The 18,501-nt window shown below is 44.4% G+C and overlaps 1 protein-coding gene across 2 annotated transcripts in view; it reads left to right on the forward strand.

Annotated features, from left to right (window-relative positions):
• Positions 1–413: 413 nt before the first annotated feature.
• Positions 414–18,501, forward strand: part of CNTN3 (contactin 3) — a 101,646-nt gene continuing 83,558 nt past the window's right edge. Inside the window, exon 1 of one of the 2 annotated variants that reach the window (XM_074550338.1) lies at positions 414–573. Coding sequence is in view for 1 of the 2 variants with exons in the window: in XM_074550337.1 (XP_074406438.1) it covers positions 2,362–2,490 (129 nt within the window). In the remaining variant the exon portion in view is untranslated. Of the gene's footprint in view, positions 574–2,347; positions 2,491–18,501 lie in introns of those variants that run through there. The other variant, XM_074550337.1, reaches the window with a different exon arrangement.

The following is an 18,501-nucleotide window of genomic DNA, read 5'->3' on the forward strand; positions in this document are numbered from 1 at the left end:
TTTCGGGAAATTTTAATACTACCTGCTAAGGAAATTTAAAAAAGGAACTTAAAGGAATTCTGCTCAGCCTTAATTACACCGCACATCTCTAATGCTGCGATCAGCCCGAGCCAGATCCAATAAAACCTCCATCCGGCTCCTGCACAGCGACCTACGTGAACCTGACTCTTTCCCTGGGCTTCCAGCCCAGAAACGAGATGCAGTTTTCATTGAAGCCAGAACGCTTCAACTTTCCCCGGCAGCGCATCCTCCCTGAGCGGGTGGGTCCGGCGGGGCTCCCGGGGGAACCGCGGCCGCCGCCAGCGGAGCATCCCCGGCGCCGACGGGCCCGGCTGTGTCCGGAGAGGCTGCGCTGTGCCGGGCTGTGCCGGGCTGTGCCGTACGGCCCCGGGGCGGTGAGTTGAGGAGCCGTGAGGGGCGGTGGGCGGGAGATCGCGCCGGGCCCGCCCCGCCGCCGGGAGCGCGGCCAGCGCCGCTCCAGAAGAGGCGCCGGGAGCCGCGGGAGCCGCAGGATTACGGCGCTGGCTCCGCGGGGAAGGACAGCGCTGCGGGGCCGGAGCGGCTCGGCTGCAGGTGGGCAACTTCGGGGAACAAAGTTGGGCAGCGGTGAGGGGAGCGCAGAGCCCCCCGCATCCCTCGGGAGGGGATGGAGCGGGGCAGCGGCACCGGGGACACGGCCACCGCTCCGGGCGCGTCCCTGCCGGGCTCAGGGATGCAGCGGCACCGGGGACACAGACACCGCTCCGGGCTCGGGGGATGCAGCGCCAGGCACGGGCGCTCGGTACGTTCCGCTGCCCGCCTGGCTGATCCTGGCTAGTGGCGTTTGCGAGGCTCCTCGCCCACCTGCAGGGAGCTGCTGTCCCCCCCAGTCCGTCTGTCCCGGGGCCGGGGCTCCGCCAGGCGCCTGTGGCTCCCCCGGGGCTGGGGATGCGCTCCGGGTCCGTGCGGCTGCCGGCGGTCTGAGCGTTTGCACGGGGTTTGGGCTTTTTCCGCTGTAAAATTGTTCTGAGTGTGGAGTTGCTCAAGTTCTAAATCTGAGAGGCTCTGGAGCAAATTTGCTTTTAATTAAGTGCTAATTGTCTCGATTTGCGAGAAGGCGCCCACGGGAGCTCGCCCCCAGCTCTGGTGGCGGTGCTGGTCTGAAACAGCCCCCGCACCGCGCCAGTGAACGCTTGTTGAAAAGCGCTTCCCTTTCCCTCTCGAATGAGAATTTCGCTCTTTCTGCACGTCCCCCGCGGCCGTTCGCGTTTGTCCGTGTCGTGGTCAGGGCGGAACTTTGCTGTCAGCCGGGCAGAGCAGAGCGAGCCGGCCCCAAGTTTGAGCCGCGGCTCGGCACAGCCGCTGCCTCCGCTCCCCGCGGCAGCCCCTGCAGCGCTCCCGGCTCTGCTGCTCCTTCTCTGGCCGCTCATCTGCCTTCCCTTGCAACTCCATGGCTCATACCTGGCTGGGTGCGAGCTGCTGGTGTCCCCAGCACCGTGGGGTGTCACCTTGTTGGCAGTCCAGCGTGGTGCCTGCTGTGGTTAACCCAAATCCAAGCACCATTTTGTTGGATGCGTCGGAGGGAGATCAGCCCGTTCCTGATGGGGAGTGATCCAGGGATAGCCTTGGGGGGGAACTGGTTAGTTAGGTTTGCCTTATTGGTGCTACTGACACACGCACAGAATCAATACTGATTTTTGTTGTGTTTTACACGGGGGGAAGAATGTCAGTATTTCTATTGAGTGCCAAAATCAAAACCAAGACCTTATGAAGAACAAGAAACTCTCCAAAGTATTGACTGCTGTATTTTGCGAGAGAAACTTGAACTCCTAGCTTTAAGCTGCATGCCAGGCTTGTTCAGTGATGTATTTTTGAAATGTACGTGGGAAATTATGAAGGAAATACTAAAATCAGGACGGGAAATACTGAACTTGTAAGCACTGAAAGTGTGTTACTACCCATGTGGAATTGTTCCAGAAAGTTGTTTATCATGCAAGAGACTTCCCACAGTAATCTGGCAAATGTATTTGTGAAAGCATTTGAGGGGAATGATTGGTGAAGGTGCTTAACTCCTGCCAAAGCACTGCCGACTTGGTGCTGGGCTGCAGGTAAAGGTGCTGTGAGCTCTGTCCTGCCACGCTGGCTCTTCAGGGCTCCCAAAGATCCCTGCTCCTGCCGCTTCTGCCTCTTACCCTGTTGCCCAGCAGGGGATGGATGGAAGCACTGCTGGAAACTGGGCTGTGTTCTGGAATAAAGCAGTGGGAGGTGCTGCTGGGAGCACAGGATCTGCGAGCTGCCAGTGCCTGTGGGTTTTTCCAGAGTACCCTCCCAAAGATCCCTGCTCCCTCTGCTTCTGCCTCTCACTGCCTTGCCCAGCAGGGGATGGATGGAAGGAGTTCTGTATTCTGGAATAAAGCAGTGGGAGGTGCTGCTGGGAGCGCAGGATCTGCCAGCGGCTGTGGGGTTTTTCCAGAGTGGGTTTTGTGGATGTCACCTCAATGGATAGAACAGGTAGGGGCTGTCTAGCTGATCTGCAGCTTGGTTTTTTCTGTGTTAAGGAAGTTAAACCACTGGATTTTGGGGGGTTGGAGCTGCTGTGGGATGGTGACAAGCTCTGGCGGTGACTCCTGTGCCTCTGTCACTCACTCAGCTCCAGTGTTGGTCACCTAAGTTGGGGTCTTGTCCAGAAATCCGAGCATGCACCCACCCACCCTGCAAACCCTTGAGCTGGATGTGAAATAGGGACCTACCTAAACGACCTGTTCTTTAAATTCCTGAAGATCACGTCACCGTAGCTAAGGAGCAGTGCCATATTTTCTTGTCACTTTTCTATAATGCTTCTGAAGTTTCCACCCACAAATGCTTCCAACCACTTGTGCATGGGCGGTGGTTTTGGTTGTTTGTTTTTTTTTCTGAGCTAGCTTTGCTGTCTTTGATGTTGTTTATGTTTATGTTCTTGTGGGAATTTTCCCATTGCAATACCACAAGAACATCTTAATGTTGTTGTGATACAGCAACGGGAGGTTTCTGCAAATAGATTCAATCTTTTTTTACTGTTCTTCCTGGAAGAGGCTGAGTCTTACAAATGACATAAGCCAGTGGTTTTTATATGTATGGAAGTGATCATCAGGATTTTCTTTGATACCAGAAGACACAGATTAACTGCAGTTTGCAAATGAGATTTTTTTGTGTATTCACAGTGGTGTGAGGAGTCTCTGAGGAGCCAGCAAACCTGCAGGGACAGGGAAGGGGTCAGTGATGAGGAGTGATGGGGCTGGAGGTGAGCATCCCTCCTGACTTTGAGTGACTTGAGAAGGAATTATAAGCCTGGTCTTGGTTTATTAAAAATCAAGGAAAATGGGAAGTTTGTTCAAGTATAAAGTAATTTTTTATCCTTCTTGGTGCTCAGCTTGCAGCTAGGTCTGTCTTGTGCTGTCAGATCCATAAGCTCCCAGTTCATGTTGGGAAACCAGGGAACAGTGGATTAGAGCCCCCTGGGATGCATGCACACATGGAAGTTAAACATTACTGGAGATACAAGTGATGAAAAATGACTTTTTCAAGGGACCTGTGTGCTGCAAGCCTGGCTTAAGCTCCTGTTGTGCAGGGGTGATGTCAGGATGGGTTAAATGGCAGGATACTCTGAAATTAACTTCTGTTTGGAGAAGCTTAGGAATTTAATGTTTTGGTTCTTCAGAACTGAATGTGCCACAGGAACTGGCTCTGGAAATGGACTTGCCTTGGTGCTCTGTTGCTGCTGTCCTTAAAATATATCTGCAGTGACAGCCATTCTTGTTTCAGGTATTTTTGGTTGGTTTTGCAGCTCTGCTGCTGAAGTTTCCCTCTCTCAGCCAAAGCAGGATAGTTCAGTCAATGATTAGCCCATTGAAAAACACCTGGAATGCAGGAAAATGAAACTGGAAGAGCTGTAGTTCCCTCCTGTGCCAACATCTCCACCTTTGATTTAGTGAATCCGTTTAGAATTGTATCCTGAACTTTGCACTGGAGATTTGATGGTCCACGTTCTGTAGGATGTGATGCAGGAAAATGAATTGCAGGAAAAAATTAAATAATTACCAGTGATACCTTGTAATGTGTCTTGACTAGGAAAGGATTATGTGAAGGCTGCAGGTTTGCATAAGCTGAGAAGCACTTTCCTGATTCAGAGCTCAAAAAGCCACACAGTTCTGGGTCCACTGAGACAGATGAGAAGCAGATCAGAGCTGATGGCCTTTGAAACAGAAGTGTGCCCAGGAGAGCACTGCTGGGGTAACAAGAGTGGGAAGGGGGGACAAACCTTTGGGCTTTGACTGCAGTCAACTGAAATTTATTTATATTGATTTATTTTTTTTTTAGTGTGCTGTCTAATACAAAGAAAAGACTTAATACAGAGTGAGGGGAAGTGGCAGGAGTTCAGAAATCTTACGGATTCTCAGTCTTGATTGAGTGAAGGTGGTGGGCGGCTGGTGAAATAATGGAGTTAGGTGGCATTTTATCAGTGTGAAGTTAAATTCTGCATGTTGAAATTTGGTCAGTTGAAATGCAGGTCATAGTGTTTACAGCATTGGTTTTTAAACAATTTTGTTTAAGTGAAATTTTAGGGGTTTAAAACTGACTGTTGTTTATTTTTAAACAACAGTCAGTTTTATACCCCTAAAATTTCACTTTTTAAGTGTTGTCAAGTATAATAATATTATTCAAAATAAGTAATACTTTCCTTTGGCACAGCTAATGAAGAAATTTTTTCCCAAATTATAACATCCAGGCATTTTTCTCTTGAAAAATTAATCTATTAATTAATGTCGAGAATAATTAATTAGCTGTCAGAGGTGTTGCACTTCCAGCTGGGGGAGGCAGCAGTGGGAGCTGCTGAAGTTGTGCTCAGCCCTGGACAATCCCACCTGCAGCTCATTCTCTTCTGGAGAAACCCATTTAATGGGAACAGCCAGGATTTGAAACCTGGACATGTATTTCTGTGTTTTCTTAATCCTGCTTGCGCACAGGAGGAACTTTATCTGTGTTTGACTGAATCATGAAACGCTTAAAATCTGGACTGCAGAGCTGGGGGCTCCCAGAAAATGAGCTGTGGGCTGCAAAAGGCTTGGGAGTGAGGGGTGATAGGAGCAAAGCAGGGATAACCAGACTTGTCTGTATTTTCTTTTTTTGTCAGCCAGTTCTTGGGTGCTGGCAAATACAAATAATGCATTTCTGAGCTGCAGCGTGAGGGGGAAGCACTGCCTGTGACGGCAAGGAGGTGTGAGCAGGAAGGAGCTGGAAAAAATCTCTGTGCAAGGGAAATCTGACTATTGAAATATCTACTGAAATATCTACTGAAATACAGTGCCACCAACCTCCCTGACACCTTGGGGACCCTTGTGCCCCCTGATATTCTGCATTTCCAGGATGGAGCAGGGCTCCAGGTGTGTGAGCAGCTCTCTCTGCATTCCTGAGCCCAGCAGAATGAGTCCAGAATGGCTAAACTGGTTCAGCTCTTCCAGATTAGTCCCTCTACGCCGGGTTTAAATGAAGGAAACTAAATAAAGCAGTTTTTAACCCTAGTAAGCCCATTGTGTGGTGCATAAAGGAAGCTCTGGAGTCCAGAGCTGCTCTGTCTGAGGGGTGATGGACACAGCACTGTGAGAGGCACCAGGTAAGGGCAGATCTCCTACCATTCCTACAGATCTATTTCTATCCTGTTCCCTTGGTTTTGAGATCCCTGGTTGAGGAAAAACCCACTTGTACAGTTAATTTTAACAGAGAAGTGAGAAATCTTGAATTTTAGCTTTGAAAAAGTGGTTTGAGCCCTGTTGAAACATTACAGTTAAATCCAGATTCCTTTTCCACCAACATTACAAGTGGTAATGAGCTACCCTGGTATTAACTATTCTAAAAACTCTCCTCTCACTATTCCTGTTTGAAAAAAATAAAAAAAAAATCCTACTGCTTTTCCAGCCCCGCTGAAATCACAGTGCCATGCTCCTGATGTGGGAAGCATATTTCACTTCAATAGGCCTTGACAATTCTGAAGAGTATTACTGCTCAACATGTTCAGGCCTTTTGTGAAATGTAAAATATAATAAATTACAGCTGTTTGTAGCTGTAAACCTCTCATTGGAGTAAACTAGTGGGGAAAATCAACTGGTTTTCCACAGTCTGGCTTAATGTGAAGCATGTCCAGCATCCCTTTTGCTTGGGCTGAGGTCAGGACAGTAATTTCCAGTGAACTGCAGTACTTGACTACATAAGGAGCAATTCCTGTCTAATCCAATCCAGGGTGGATCAGTAAATGATAAATTCTGTTTAGCTTGCAAGCATACAGATTTTCATAGTTCATTTGCAGAAGGATCACGCATCTCTGCATTTGAAGACATTCCATTTGTTGGAGTTGGCATCTCTTAGCATTCCTGGTGAAATGTGCAAGATGAAAAACACTGTTCTAATGACATATTACTGTGGAGTGTTTTACAGGGAGAAACCAGCAAATTTAGCTGTAGAAACTACTGTTTATTCCCCTGGATATTGCAGAATATTTTGATTTATCCTGCATTCTTCAAGCTCAGTGCAGTCACCTGGATGTGTCTGTTCCACCTGTCCATCTGTCCTGCTGCTTGAGGAGAGTTGGATTTTAAAGCTATGAAAACAGGGTCTGGTTTTGCCAGGGTAGGGGAGATACTTGATTTTTGAGAGATGCTGGAGCAGGTGTTAGCCCTTGGTGTGGCCCTTGGTGGTGCAGTTCTCACATCAAAAGCTCCTGACTAAAATATCAGCGTTCCTGTGATGACTTTTTCTTTGTTTCATATGAAATTTTTGGTGCCTGCTGCTGTGAGTGGGGTGCAGGTTGTTGTGTGGGCAAAGCAGAGTGGGAGGAGAGCTCTCTGCAGCACCCTGGGTAATTTAACATCTCAGCCCAGTGGGCTGGTGCAGCTTGTAAATGACAATAAAAAGAAAAGGCTGTATATGCATCTTTGCTCTGCCAGGGTAGTTTATAAAGCAGGGTGTAATTGGGAACATCCCTGCCAGGTCACTGCCTGACCACCAGCACCTCTTTACCTCTGAAGTTTGTGTGCTCAAGCAGGGCAATTAAATAATAAATTACTGGTTTTCACAATTTAAAAACAAATTCTCTAAAGAAAGAGGATGAAGAACCATTAGCATCTACCCTGACACAGCTGCTGGTAGGATCAGAAGACCCCAGGTTTCTGTGGTTTGCAGTCCTTCAAGAGCATCATTTGAGCATTTAAGAGCATGTTTTTAGCAGTGTGCACCTCCTCTGGATAAAGATTTATTGATGCTGCAGAGCTGTTATGTTTGTGTGTGTGTCAGTGGGGTGTGAAAAGCACCTGTTTGCACACTGAGCTTTCCGCCCCACGGAAAAGGTTTTGTTGTTTTAGACTCAAGATCTCATCATTGATCCTAAGAGAAGGAAGATTACCTTGATTTACCTGCCCTAATGTCTTCCTGTTAAAAAAGGTAGAAGTTGGCTGGCTGAATTAATGTTGAAAACTTGAGTGTTGTGTGTTGGAGTTGAATTAGCAGGACCTGTGTTAGCCCAGGGCTGCACTGACAGCCCCCAGGAGCTCTGTGCCATCCCTGCCTGCCTGCAGGGGAAATGCACTGAAATGGGTTTTTATCCTTCTAGAAGAGATGAGGGGCAGCAGCTGCTCATGTTTAACCCTTTCCCATTCTTGGGCATTGACTTCTGTTCTCTTGACTAAGCAGGAGTGAACTTTCCTCCTAGAAGGAGCTAAATTAATGTAAACCAGAGTTATTTTCCGCTTCCCCCCCATTTTTGAGGGGCTGAATTCTCACTCAGCCCCATTCCTCTCATTGATTGTCACATCTTTCCTGGTCTAAAATCCTGTTGAAATTATAGAGGAAAAAGCAGTGAAGCCTTACAGAGAACTGGCAAATTCTTTGTAGAATCAAATGCAGTTCTTGGAGGGGTTGCATACACCTGGTAATTTTCCTTTTGGTTGTGGAGCTTAATCTGGTTATAGATCTTGCAGTTTTTCAATTTCTCACTATAATTTTTGTAGCTATTTGATTTTGAATCTCACATTGACTATTTTTGCTATTGTATTGCTGAAGAAAATAAAAATTGCCGTGGCCCTGGTGAAGAGCAGTGTTTCTAATGCTTTAAAAGCTGTGGTTTATTGTCTCCTTGAGCATCTCTTTTCCTCAATAAGCTTAAAATGCAAACAGAAGAGGGTGTTAACATCTAACAGTGCTGTTCTTTGCCACTGTTAAATGAAGGATAAGTCAAGTTTCATGCCCTCTGCTCCTGCAATAAGAGATTGTGGATTTTACTTGGCACTTTTTTCTGCAGCAGGTTCTTCCCTGCCACAGAGCTGTGGTTCACACACTGAAATCCTGAGATTAGAATGCTCCAGTCTTTCACCCAGTGCACTTGGAGACTGGAAAGTTACCCTGCAGATGTGTCCTCTTACAAAACAGCTGAAATAAGCTGGACCTTGAGGAAATTGCCCATCCTTTTCCAAACACAGCCTGGGAGCCCCTGGAGAGCAGAGTGGTGCCAGCCCCTGGTGCTGAGTCCTCACCTGGTGTGTGACATCCCTGGACATGCTGGTGGTGGCACTTGGTGCCTCTCCAGAAGGCACTGAACTGAAAAAAAGAACTTTTCCCATCTTTTGTCAGGCTTTCTTCAACAGGAGCATCTCTCTCCTGTTTGTTACTCATTCAATTCCCAGCTGGGATTGAACTTTATCAAGCCTGCTGTAAGTCCTGAGGGCTTTGACCTTGTCCCTCTCCTGTCCCATAAATACCCTTGATGATGCCCATTGTGGGTTGGTAGGTTTGTTTCCAGGTTTATTTCCAGGTTTATTTCAAAATGAAGGGTCTGAACAGCCCTCAGTAGCTGTGTTTGGTGACTGGAATGGCTGCAGAGTTTAAACTCCTTTCCAAAGCTCTTCTGCTTTCAAAAGTAGCACCACAAAGCAGCTTCTTCATAGTCAGGTGTAAAAATCTGCAATCCTCCAGTTAGAAATGTGAAATAATCTCTGGCTCAGAGGCTGGTTTGGGGCTTCTGTGCCATTCCCCAAGTCATGCAAGGGAGACATCAAGGAAAATAAACATGGAACTCATCTCCTCTACTAAACCATACCTGACTCTTCCTGGACAGGTTTTTCTTGGGGAGGTTACTTGGGTTTTTGTTTCTTTCCTTGGTCAGAGGGCAGGATGGCTCCTGAGGGGTCTGTCCCAAGTGTGACTTAACCTGAGCACTGTTTGCCATCACTTCTGGATGCTCTCCAGAGTTAAGAAAGTTGCATAAGCTCCTTATGTGGAGCTAAGCAGCTTTAGGAAGTTGCAAAGCTCCAGCACCTCGTGCTTCTCCTGTGGAGCTGTTTTAGCTCAGTCCTCTCTTCCCCCAGCATCTGAGCATCCTGATGCTGCAGATTTTGATAACCTGCTCAGTTATCTCCTCCTGCAAGAGCTAAAAGGTCCCAGACCTTTGTGTGGCTGTGGGTACAGAATGGAAACACAACAGTGAAATGTGTGAAAATGATAAAAAACTGTGCTGTGCTTTGGGATTAAATCTGGAGTTTTGTCCACTCTGTTCTCCCTCTGAGATGGGCTCTTGATTACTTCATGCAGAAAAGGCATCAGTTCTGATCTGGGTATTGAATCCCTTTAATTCCTCACCTGGTACCTTCTGCCTTTTTGGGAACCTTGGACATTATTGTCACAGCAGGTGTTTCCAACCTGAAAAATTATGTCTTAAACTAATAAATCCCGAATGAGACAGACATGCTTACTTCTGGTGTCCAAGGATGTCCTCTCTCCAGCAGAAAATAGTCCAGAGTGACTTTTTTAAGAGAACCAGGCTTGGAATTTTTATTTGGAGTATGCAACAACACCCTGGACATATTTTTTTTTTTCCTGCAGTCAACCTAGCAAAAGAAGCAGAATAAATAAGTATCCTCTCCTGATGCCCCTTTACAATATTGTTACAAGGGCAATCTTCTCCCAGCCTTGGCTGCCTGCAGCAGGGAGAGAGGAATCAGCAGTTCTCTGTATTTTCAGGAAAATTTGAGATGCATTATTCCCCAGAATAAGCACTGCAGACAGTGAAGTGCCTGCAATTCTAATGCAAATTTCTTTTAATTCTAGATTGGTAAAGATCCACATTTTTCTTTTCCAGAAGGCTCAGCAGCTTGTCCAATAAGCCCAATTAAAGATGGTAATGGACATTCCATTCTCAGATTGATTTATTCCTGTGCAAAGTGATTTGAACTGGTTAAATGGCACCTGTGCAGAGGGGTTGAGAAACAGGCAGGGATGGCAGCAGAGAGCTGATGTGGTTTTCTTACTGTCACAAAATAAATGTTAATGTTGCACTGATGGAAAACACATTTGCTCTTTCCTTTTGTAAAGTTTAACTCACAATGAATTTACAGAGAATCCCAGAATGGTTTGGGTTGGAAGGGAACTTAAAGGTCATTCCACTCCCATCCATGGGGCACCTCCCACTGTCCCAGGCTGCTCCAAACCCCAGTGTCCAACCTGGCCTTGGGCACTCCAGGGATCCAGAGGCAGCCACAGATTCTCTGGGCACTCTTTTTATTTGTTATTTATATTATAGATATAATTTTTTATTTATTTTATATATATTATTATATATACTAATATATACATTATTTATTTATATATATATACCTACATACATATATATATATATGGAGGGTTCCTTGCCAACCCTTCTGAGGTATGAATTATTCTGATAAATTCCACGAGTTCTCTTGGTCTTGGGCACTCCAGGGATCCAGGGGCAGCCACAGATTCTCTGGGCACTCTTTTTATTTGTTATTTATATTATAGATATAATTTTTTATTTATTTTATATATATTATTATATATACTAATATATACATTATTTATATATATATATACACACATATATATATATACATATACATATATATATATACATATACATATATACATATATATATACCTACATACATATGGAGGGTTCCTTGCCAACCCTTCTGAGGTATGAATTATTCTGATAAATTCCACGAGTTCTCTTTGCATTATGTGGAGGATTTCTAAAAAATCCAGCCCTTTGTTTTATGTACCTGAGACTTTTCCTGACTAAAAGGAATTGGTATTTCTAGAAACAAAATCCCAGCAAGGCTTTTTATCATCAATTGGCAAAACACTGTGGTTGTGTTCTTCCTCTCCATGAAGTCCAATATATGGAGATCCAATTAGTATTACAGGAAAGTGAAAGAAGTCTTGAAAGTCTCCTTTAATATTAGGCTTTGAAAAATCCTGCTTCTCTGATTCATTGTGGTCAGGTGAATTTAATGGTCTGCTTAGTCAAAAAAAAAAGAAAAAAGCTAAAGGCTCCAAAAGCCTTTGTAGAATTAAAATTCTTTTTTATGAGTTAAAAACATGCATTGCAGGCACAGCTTCAAGTACTCTTGTGCAGGGTTTTTTCGTTGATGAGTTTGTACTTTGTTCTTGTGTTAATGGCAGCACTTCAAGCCAGGCACAATGTGTTCCTCAAGGCTCTGATTTTCACCTTCTCTCCTGTACAGTGAAGGATGCAGAGGTGTCCCAAGTATTTCAGCAGCTGCAGCCTCTTTCAGGCCATGTGAGAAGGATGTGACTCCTCAAATTCCATATTCAGCTTGGAATCGCTCCTCCCTCTGAGGAAGATGAGAACATGACACACACAAATATCCATTTTTTAGAGAGAATCTTTCCTCCTGATGGTGGTAACTCCAGAAAAATGAAATGCAGAAAATCTGGAGTTCTCTGGGAACATCTGGAAAGAATTCAGGGATTCTGCTGCCCCTGGATCTGAGAGGTTTGGGAAGAAGTATTAGGTAGGACTGTGCTTTGGCACAGAAAAATACAGATTTATTGGTGGGTTGAATTTATGTAGCACATCTCTAGTCTCTGTTTTAAAGGACCTCTGGTGTCTTCTGGCCTCTTCTTCCTTTGCTGGCTCAAAGCACAGGACTGCTGTTAAACCACATAAACAGTTCCCAGTCTGTGCTTTAAATCAAGGTGCTAGTGGATCTTGCTAAAGGGAATAAAGCAGCTTTGTGTGCCTGGAGCCCAGCGCAGAAGGGCTGAGCTCTCTGGTTCAGTGGGTTTATTGGTTTTTAAAGAATTATGAATTTAGTTTGAGGTCATTTCTGGAAAAGCACTTTCTCTTGGCCTGCACTACACGATTAATGGCGAGAGCAACGCCAAGTGCATTAAGACATGAAGTGAACCTTGGAGATCTGAAAGAAAAACAGCATCTCCTCAGGCCTGGGGCTTGCTGCTGCTTTCCTGTTGGACATGGTGCAAAGGAATTGTTACTCTCTGAAGGAAAGTGGTATTTGGGAAGTGGAGCTTTTGGGTTAGTAAAGCTCCCAATGTGACTTTCCTGGAGTTGTACCTCAGACTCACTTTGGTGCCATAATGAACCTCACAACAATATTAACATCAGCATCATGGAATAAAGCTTCTGAACCTCAGAATTTAAATTTGTGCTTGTTTCTCCATCCCCCTGCATGGGCTCTCTCTGCATCACCCTTGTGGAGATTTGTTTTCCTGCCAGGGCATTTTGTATCTTGGTACTTTGAATACTTTACAAACCAATTAACCTCTCTCTCCATCTTCTTTTCCTTCCATGTGTTTCAGACCTTTGTCAGACAGAGATTTCCTAATTTGAATTTAGCTCCTAAGTCAAGAAATTGATTTTTTCAGCTCTTTAGATATCCTAGGTTCATCACCGCTCAGCGTTATCTCAGTGTAGCGCTCTGCTCCTTCCAGTTTTGTTTGGGTTTTTGGTGATTTTTTTTAAACCAAAGCTGTCAAACTTGCCCAGCAAAGCCAGTGGAGTCTTTATCACATCTAACCTTGTACTGATATTTAAAGAGATCTTGTTAAGTAATTTAAATACTTGCTTGGTTTTTTTTTTTCCTCCCTGAAAGTGAGGCCTCATTACATGGGAAAGATAAAAGAGGTGTTCCAGAGTTGTTTGGCTAAAAAAGCTTTAGGTTTTCTTTGCTGCTTTTGGTGGATCAGCCACATTTGCATGCATTAATCTTGGGATGGGCTGTAACATTCATCTCTTAGTGTCAGTGGAAGAAAACTTACTGGAATTTAACCTCTGATTTCTGCTTTTTCCAAATTATGGTCTTATGCTGAGACTCATTTTCCTGAAGACACAGAAACAAAGATCCCCAAATAATAATAACTGTAATATCTAGATTGTACAAAACTGAGATGAAATTCCCTTTCCATCTCCCGGTGCTGGACTCCTCCAGCAATGAGTTAATGAAGCAAATGTGTATCAAAACTAATGCTGGAATTAAGTGGATTAATGAAGAGGAGCAGAGATGTGGACAGCAAAACACAGAGAAAGTGAGGAGTGGGAGGAGGTGGCAAAGTGTTTGTTAAAATGGAAATAATACTGAAAAAAACATATTCTGTGTTATTAAAAATAACCATAAAATGGTTTGACTCGCTTGTTCTCCTATGTGAGAGGACACAAATCAGCCACACTCATCCCCTGAACCTCTATTGGGGTTCTCATGGTCTCCTGGGGATTTTGTTCGGCCTCCTGGTTGGGTGTTTCTTCTCTTCCAATCTCACTTTTTGATTAATATCTCTGCTACTGGTTTGAAATTTGGCTGAAATGCAGTATTCAAGTTCTCAGGCAATGTCTCATAGTTTCCTTTGTGAAAAAGAAAAGAAACTTTTTCACAAAAATATTTGAGCATTTTATTCCTGTTCATAAGAGAGAGGAAACTCTCTCAGACTGAAGAACTTTTCAAGTGAAACTTCATAGACATCAATGCAGATTAAGCTGCCTTGGTCTCAAATAAGAAGTAGAAGGGGGGGAAAAAAAGTGCAGAAATGGGTTCAGCTCTAAGCATTCAGCTGTGACTCGGAGCTTTTCTCTCCTTTCACATCAGTGCTCTGTGCTGCAGGGGATTATTTTCCTGCATGTGACTCGGAGGGAGATAATCACAGACAGGATAGATTAGGGGCACCTGTGGCCATATCTCCCAAAGCTCAGTTCCTTGCTGAAATTGGTGAATGTTTCTATCAAGCTCCTCCATTCCCACTCTCTCTGTGTATATATATATTTGAAAAGAATAAGAAGAAACTGGCAAAGCTGTATGTGAAATGTAAATTTCACTTTTTTTCCCCCTTATTCTTCTTGTTTGCTTCCCTGCTCAAAGCATCTATCCCATTTTCCTCTCTTGCTTTATTACTTTTTGGAAATTAATTGTTCTTTTGTGATTGAACAGAGACAGAACATCTCCTTACCTGTTGCATCTTGGGCTGTAAACAAATGTGGTGCTGGAGCATCAATTTTATATCAGCTTTGGTCAGGGGAATTTCACTGATGTTGGTCAGGAAGAAACAAATGTGTAATAATAATAAAACATCAAATTCACACCATGTGTAGGATCAATTTAGAGGACAATCATCTGCCTTTGTGTCATGGAATACATTTATTTGTTTGAATTTTAGATGGATTGGAGTTCCCAATGTTAAAAACCCCAAATAAAACCAACCCAGCCATCAGGCATCATCTGCAGGGCAGTGGGAAAAGCTGTCCTGTCTTGCTCTGAGTAAACTGGCCAGAAAAGTCTGCATTAAAATTCATTATTTAAGAGTTTAAAATCTGCTGTCTTGGAGGCATTTTCCATTTAAAAGCCAAGCTGCAGCCAGGGCTTTGTGGGAAGCCCCAATTCCATGGGGGCATTTGGGTGGGAGAGGATCAGGTTCTCATCTCCAGCATCTCTTAGGAGTTCTTTTTAATTTCTCTTGGGAAAAAGAAATTACTGCATTTTCTGGAAAATTCCTGGCTAATGCAGTGCACAGGTCATGTTTTAGGGGTGGGTTGGTGTTTATGTGGTGATGTATGGGGGGGAATCTCTTCCTGTATTGGGATACCATAGGACAGAAATGCCATTTACATGGAATAAATTTTCTTGTTGGCACTTGAGCATTAATAGGACTTGGGAGGAGGAAAGAGAGGGTGAGAAGGAAGAGATTTTTCTGCCATTCTTTCTTTAGTACACATTATTAAACTGATACATTTATATATACCTATATCTCTCTGTAAATATGTATATGTGGATGTGTGGGTAGCTACACATTTTACTGTTTGCCCTAAAAAGTCTCTGGAGTTTTTCAATTTCAAAGTGTCTGACTGTTTAATTTGTCAGCTCTAGAGGTATTCAGCACAGAATTGTTTCCTCATGTGTTGCATTTAAGTTGTCAGGGTAAGGGGAGTTCAGTGGGTTGGAAATTCTGGTCCTGCCTGCTCGGATGGACTTTGAGCCTCTCCTGTCGTGAGAGGGACCAGGCAGGCTGAGTGCTCATTTTGATGAGGATTTGTGGCACTAAGAGCAACAATAGGGCTCTGAAAATCAGAGTAACCTCTTAGGAGAAGTTAAACACTGCCCTGATGTCAGTTTTGGCACATTTGGGTGTTGAGGGTATCTTTGTGTTGAATTTTACATTCTTTTAAGTTGCAGAGTAATATTGTCAGCACTTTTTAGGTGGAGTGTCTGTGTCGCTGTTTTGTGGCATTTAATGGGCTGTCTATGGTTTTTGTTGTTTTATTTTTAATTTGTTTTCAGTCTTTTTTGTTGGGAGGGAGTTGAGGACAGGCTTCATGTTTGTGTCAGATTTTTTGCTCTGTTTATTCAATTGCTTGCTGGCCTGTTGTCACTTTGCTCCCTGGATGCCTCAGTTCAGGATCTGCTTGAATTTCACTTCTGGGATTTGCTCAGGTGTAGGATCTTGTCCTACCCTGTGATTTTGAGTAGAGAGATGAGGGAGAACAGCACATTCTGTTAAAAAACATATTTGAGGAAGGTGGTTTTACCATTTGCTGTAGCATCATTGGGAATTCAGCAGCCTGTAAATTTTTGATGACGAGGGAACTGTTGACAAATTGCTGCAGGTGACCCTTGGAGCCAGGGCAGCCAGCACGGATCAGCATTCCTGCAGGGGATCCATGTGGGATGTGGGTGTTAATTCCAGCTGGACACCAGAGAGAGGCACAGATCAACTTTGTTCTGGCCAAGGAATATCAAAGTGGAATTATGTATGCAGGGGAAAGTGAGGAGTTTTTATTGGGGCAGCAGTGCAGGATGAAAGAGGCTTTTGAAGCTGTGATTTGTGGGGGATGGCAGGAAGGTGCTTGCACAGAAATGCTGATTTTTGTGCCTCACCAGGGACTGCTCTGAGTGTGCTGGTCAAGGCTCCAGACTCGGGAATGAGGAATGAAAGGACCCTGGGCTGGTGCCAGCAGGAAAGGGGGGATCCTGCCCTGTGCCCAGGTGAGACCCCACCTGCAGAGCCCAGAGGAGGCTCCAGGATGATGCCAGGGATGGAGCAGCTCTGCTGGCAGGAAAGGCTGGCACAGCTGGCATTGCTCACCTGCACAGGAGAAGCTTTGGGTGAGCTCAAGGTGGCCCTGCAGGAAACCTGGAGAGAGACAATTGACGAGGGATGGAGGGACAGCACACAGGGAATGGCTTCACACTGGCAGGGAGTGGGTTTAGATGGGATATTGGGAATAAATCCTTCCCTGTGAGGGTTCTGAGGCCCTGGCCCAGGTGCCCAGAGCAGCTGTGGCTGCCCCTGGATCCCTGGCAGTGCCCAAGGCCAGACTGGATGGGACTTGGATCAACCTGGGACAGTGGGAGGTGTCCCTGCCGTGGCAGGATGTGAAAATGTGATCTCCAAGGTCCCGTCCAAGCATTCTGATGCCAATGGTCACCCTTCTTTTCAAGCACTAAGAATTGACCCAGCATTGAATTCTCCTCCACCCCAAGGCTCCCTGTGCTGCTGGCAGCCCTGCAGAGTTTGGAACACAAATGCACACATGGGAGTAATTCCTCTTATGGAAATAAAAATCACGTCTCACCCTTTCCCCCCGCTGCAGCTGCACAAGCCAGAGTTCACCCGACTTCATATTTGATTTTTTTTGTTTTAATTCCAACAGATCTGATTTATTTATCATAATTCTCCAGCCCTGCATTATTTTGAAGCGATTTGTGACATGCTGTCATGTGGGTTCACAGAATTCCTGACCTCTGGAAGTACCTGCCTTGGGATGCCTGTTTGGAGGTGTTGACCCATGAATGTTATCAAAAGGGGTCTGGAATTGGTAGGTCACAGGGGAAAAGCCTCAAACACAAAAATTACAACAACAGGGGCCTGAAAATAACAGGAAATACTTGATTTTTGACAGGTCACTCTTCTGGGAAAAAAAAAAAAAGACTTTTAGTCTCTGATTATTAGTTTAAAATATTGTTATTCCAAGAAAGGAAGAATTAATGGGCAGAGCACTGGTCATGTCATCAAGGGTGCATTGCAGTTTTTACATTTTTGTGTTCATCAGCGCGGGTTTAAATGCACAAGTTGGTGCTGTCACTGGTTGGGAAGGCATTTAGTAATTACTGAATTACTGAGTAATAAATGGAGATATTTAAAGTAGCAGCTGAAGCTGGCTTTTGGCACTGAGTGCTGAATATGATTATTTGCTTTTCAATTTTATTAACACTTGTACAGAATCTCAAACTTTTCTTTGTGCTAAAAATGCAAAATTCTGGGTTACCACAGGTAAAGAACTTCCTGCAACTATTTGGTGTTTAACATCCTTCTCTCCTGTGTGTTTGGGAAGTACAATTTTGGCACTGAATGAATGTTTTGGTTGGAGTTTTGGGAGTGAGTTTGATGTTTAACACAAAGTGTGTGCAGATGAGATAAAGCAGATTTCCAGAGCAGTTCAGTGTGTGGATGTCTCACTAAGTAATGCAGAAAAGGGCAATATCATTCTGCTTTAATTTAATAGCTGCATGAAAAATTAATCTGCTCTAGCAGTGTAACACCTTCACTGCACCAACACCAAAAATAGTTTCTGTGAACTCCACGTGTGGGGTTGTGTTCACAGGGGTCCCAGGATGAGGGAAGAGATGAGAATCGTGACTCCATGTCTCAGAAGGCTGATTTATTATTTTATGATAGATATTATATTAAAAGAAAATGATATATTAAAACTATACTAAAGAACAGAAAGAAGGATTTCATCAGAAGGCTTGAAAGGAAAGGAATGAATAATAAAATCTTGTGACTGACCGGAGAGTCAGACACAGCTAATTGTGATTGGCCATTGATTAAAAACAACCACATGAGACCAATCACAGATGCACCTGTTGCATTCCACAGCAGCAGATAACCATTGCTTTTCTTTTCCTCTGAGGCTTCTCAGGAGGAAAAATCCTGTCAAAAGGAGTTTTCATAATTATGTCCGTGACATACGTGGCATGAGATTTGGGTCACTGTGGTGGGAATTGGATCTTCAGTGTTTGCTGGGTTTTGAGTCGCTGCTGCTTCAGACTTACTAATTTTAAATTGTATCTCATAACTGATAAAATGGCAAGAGTGTAAGGAGAGTCTGATAAACATTTTCCAGAAAACTTTGTGAAGAATGCAGAGCTGGTTCTTGGGTGAAGTGATCCCATGGGT

The sequence above is a fragment of the Zonotrichia albicollis genome, chromosome 12, assembly GCF_047830755.1.
Source record: "Zonotrichia albicollis isolate bZonAlb1 chromosome 12, bZonAlb1.hap1, whole genome shotgun sequence".
Lineage (NCBI taxonomy): Eukaryota > Metazoa > Chordata > Aves > Passeriformes > Passerellidae > Zonotrichia > Zonotrichia albicollis.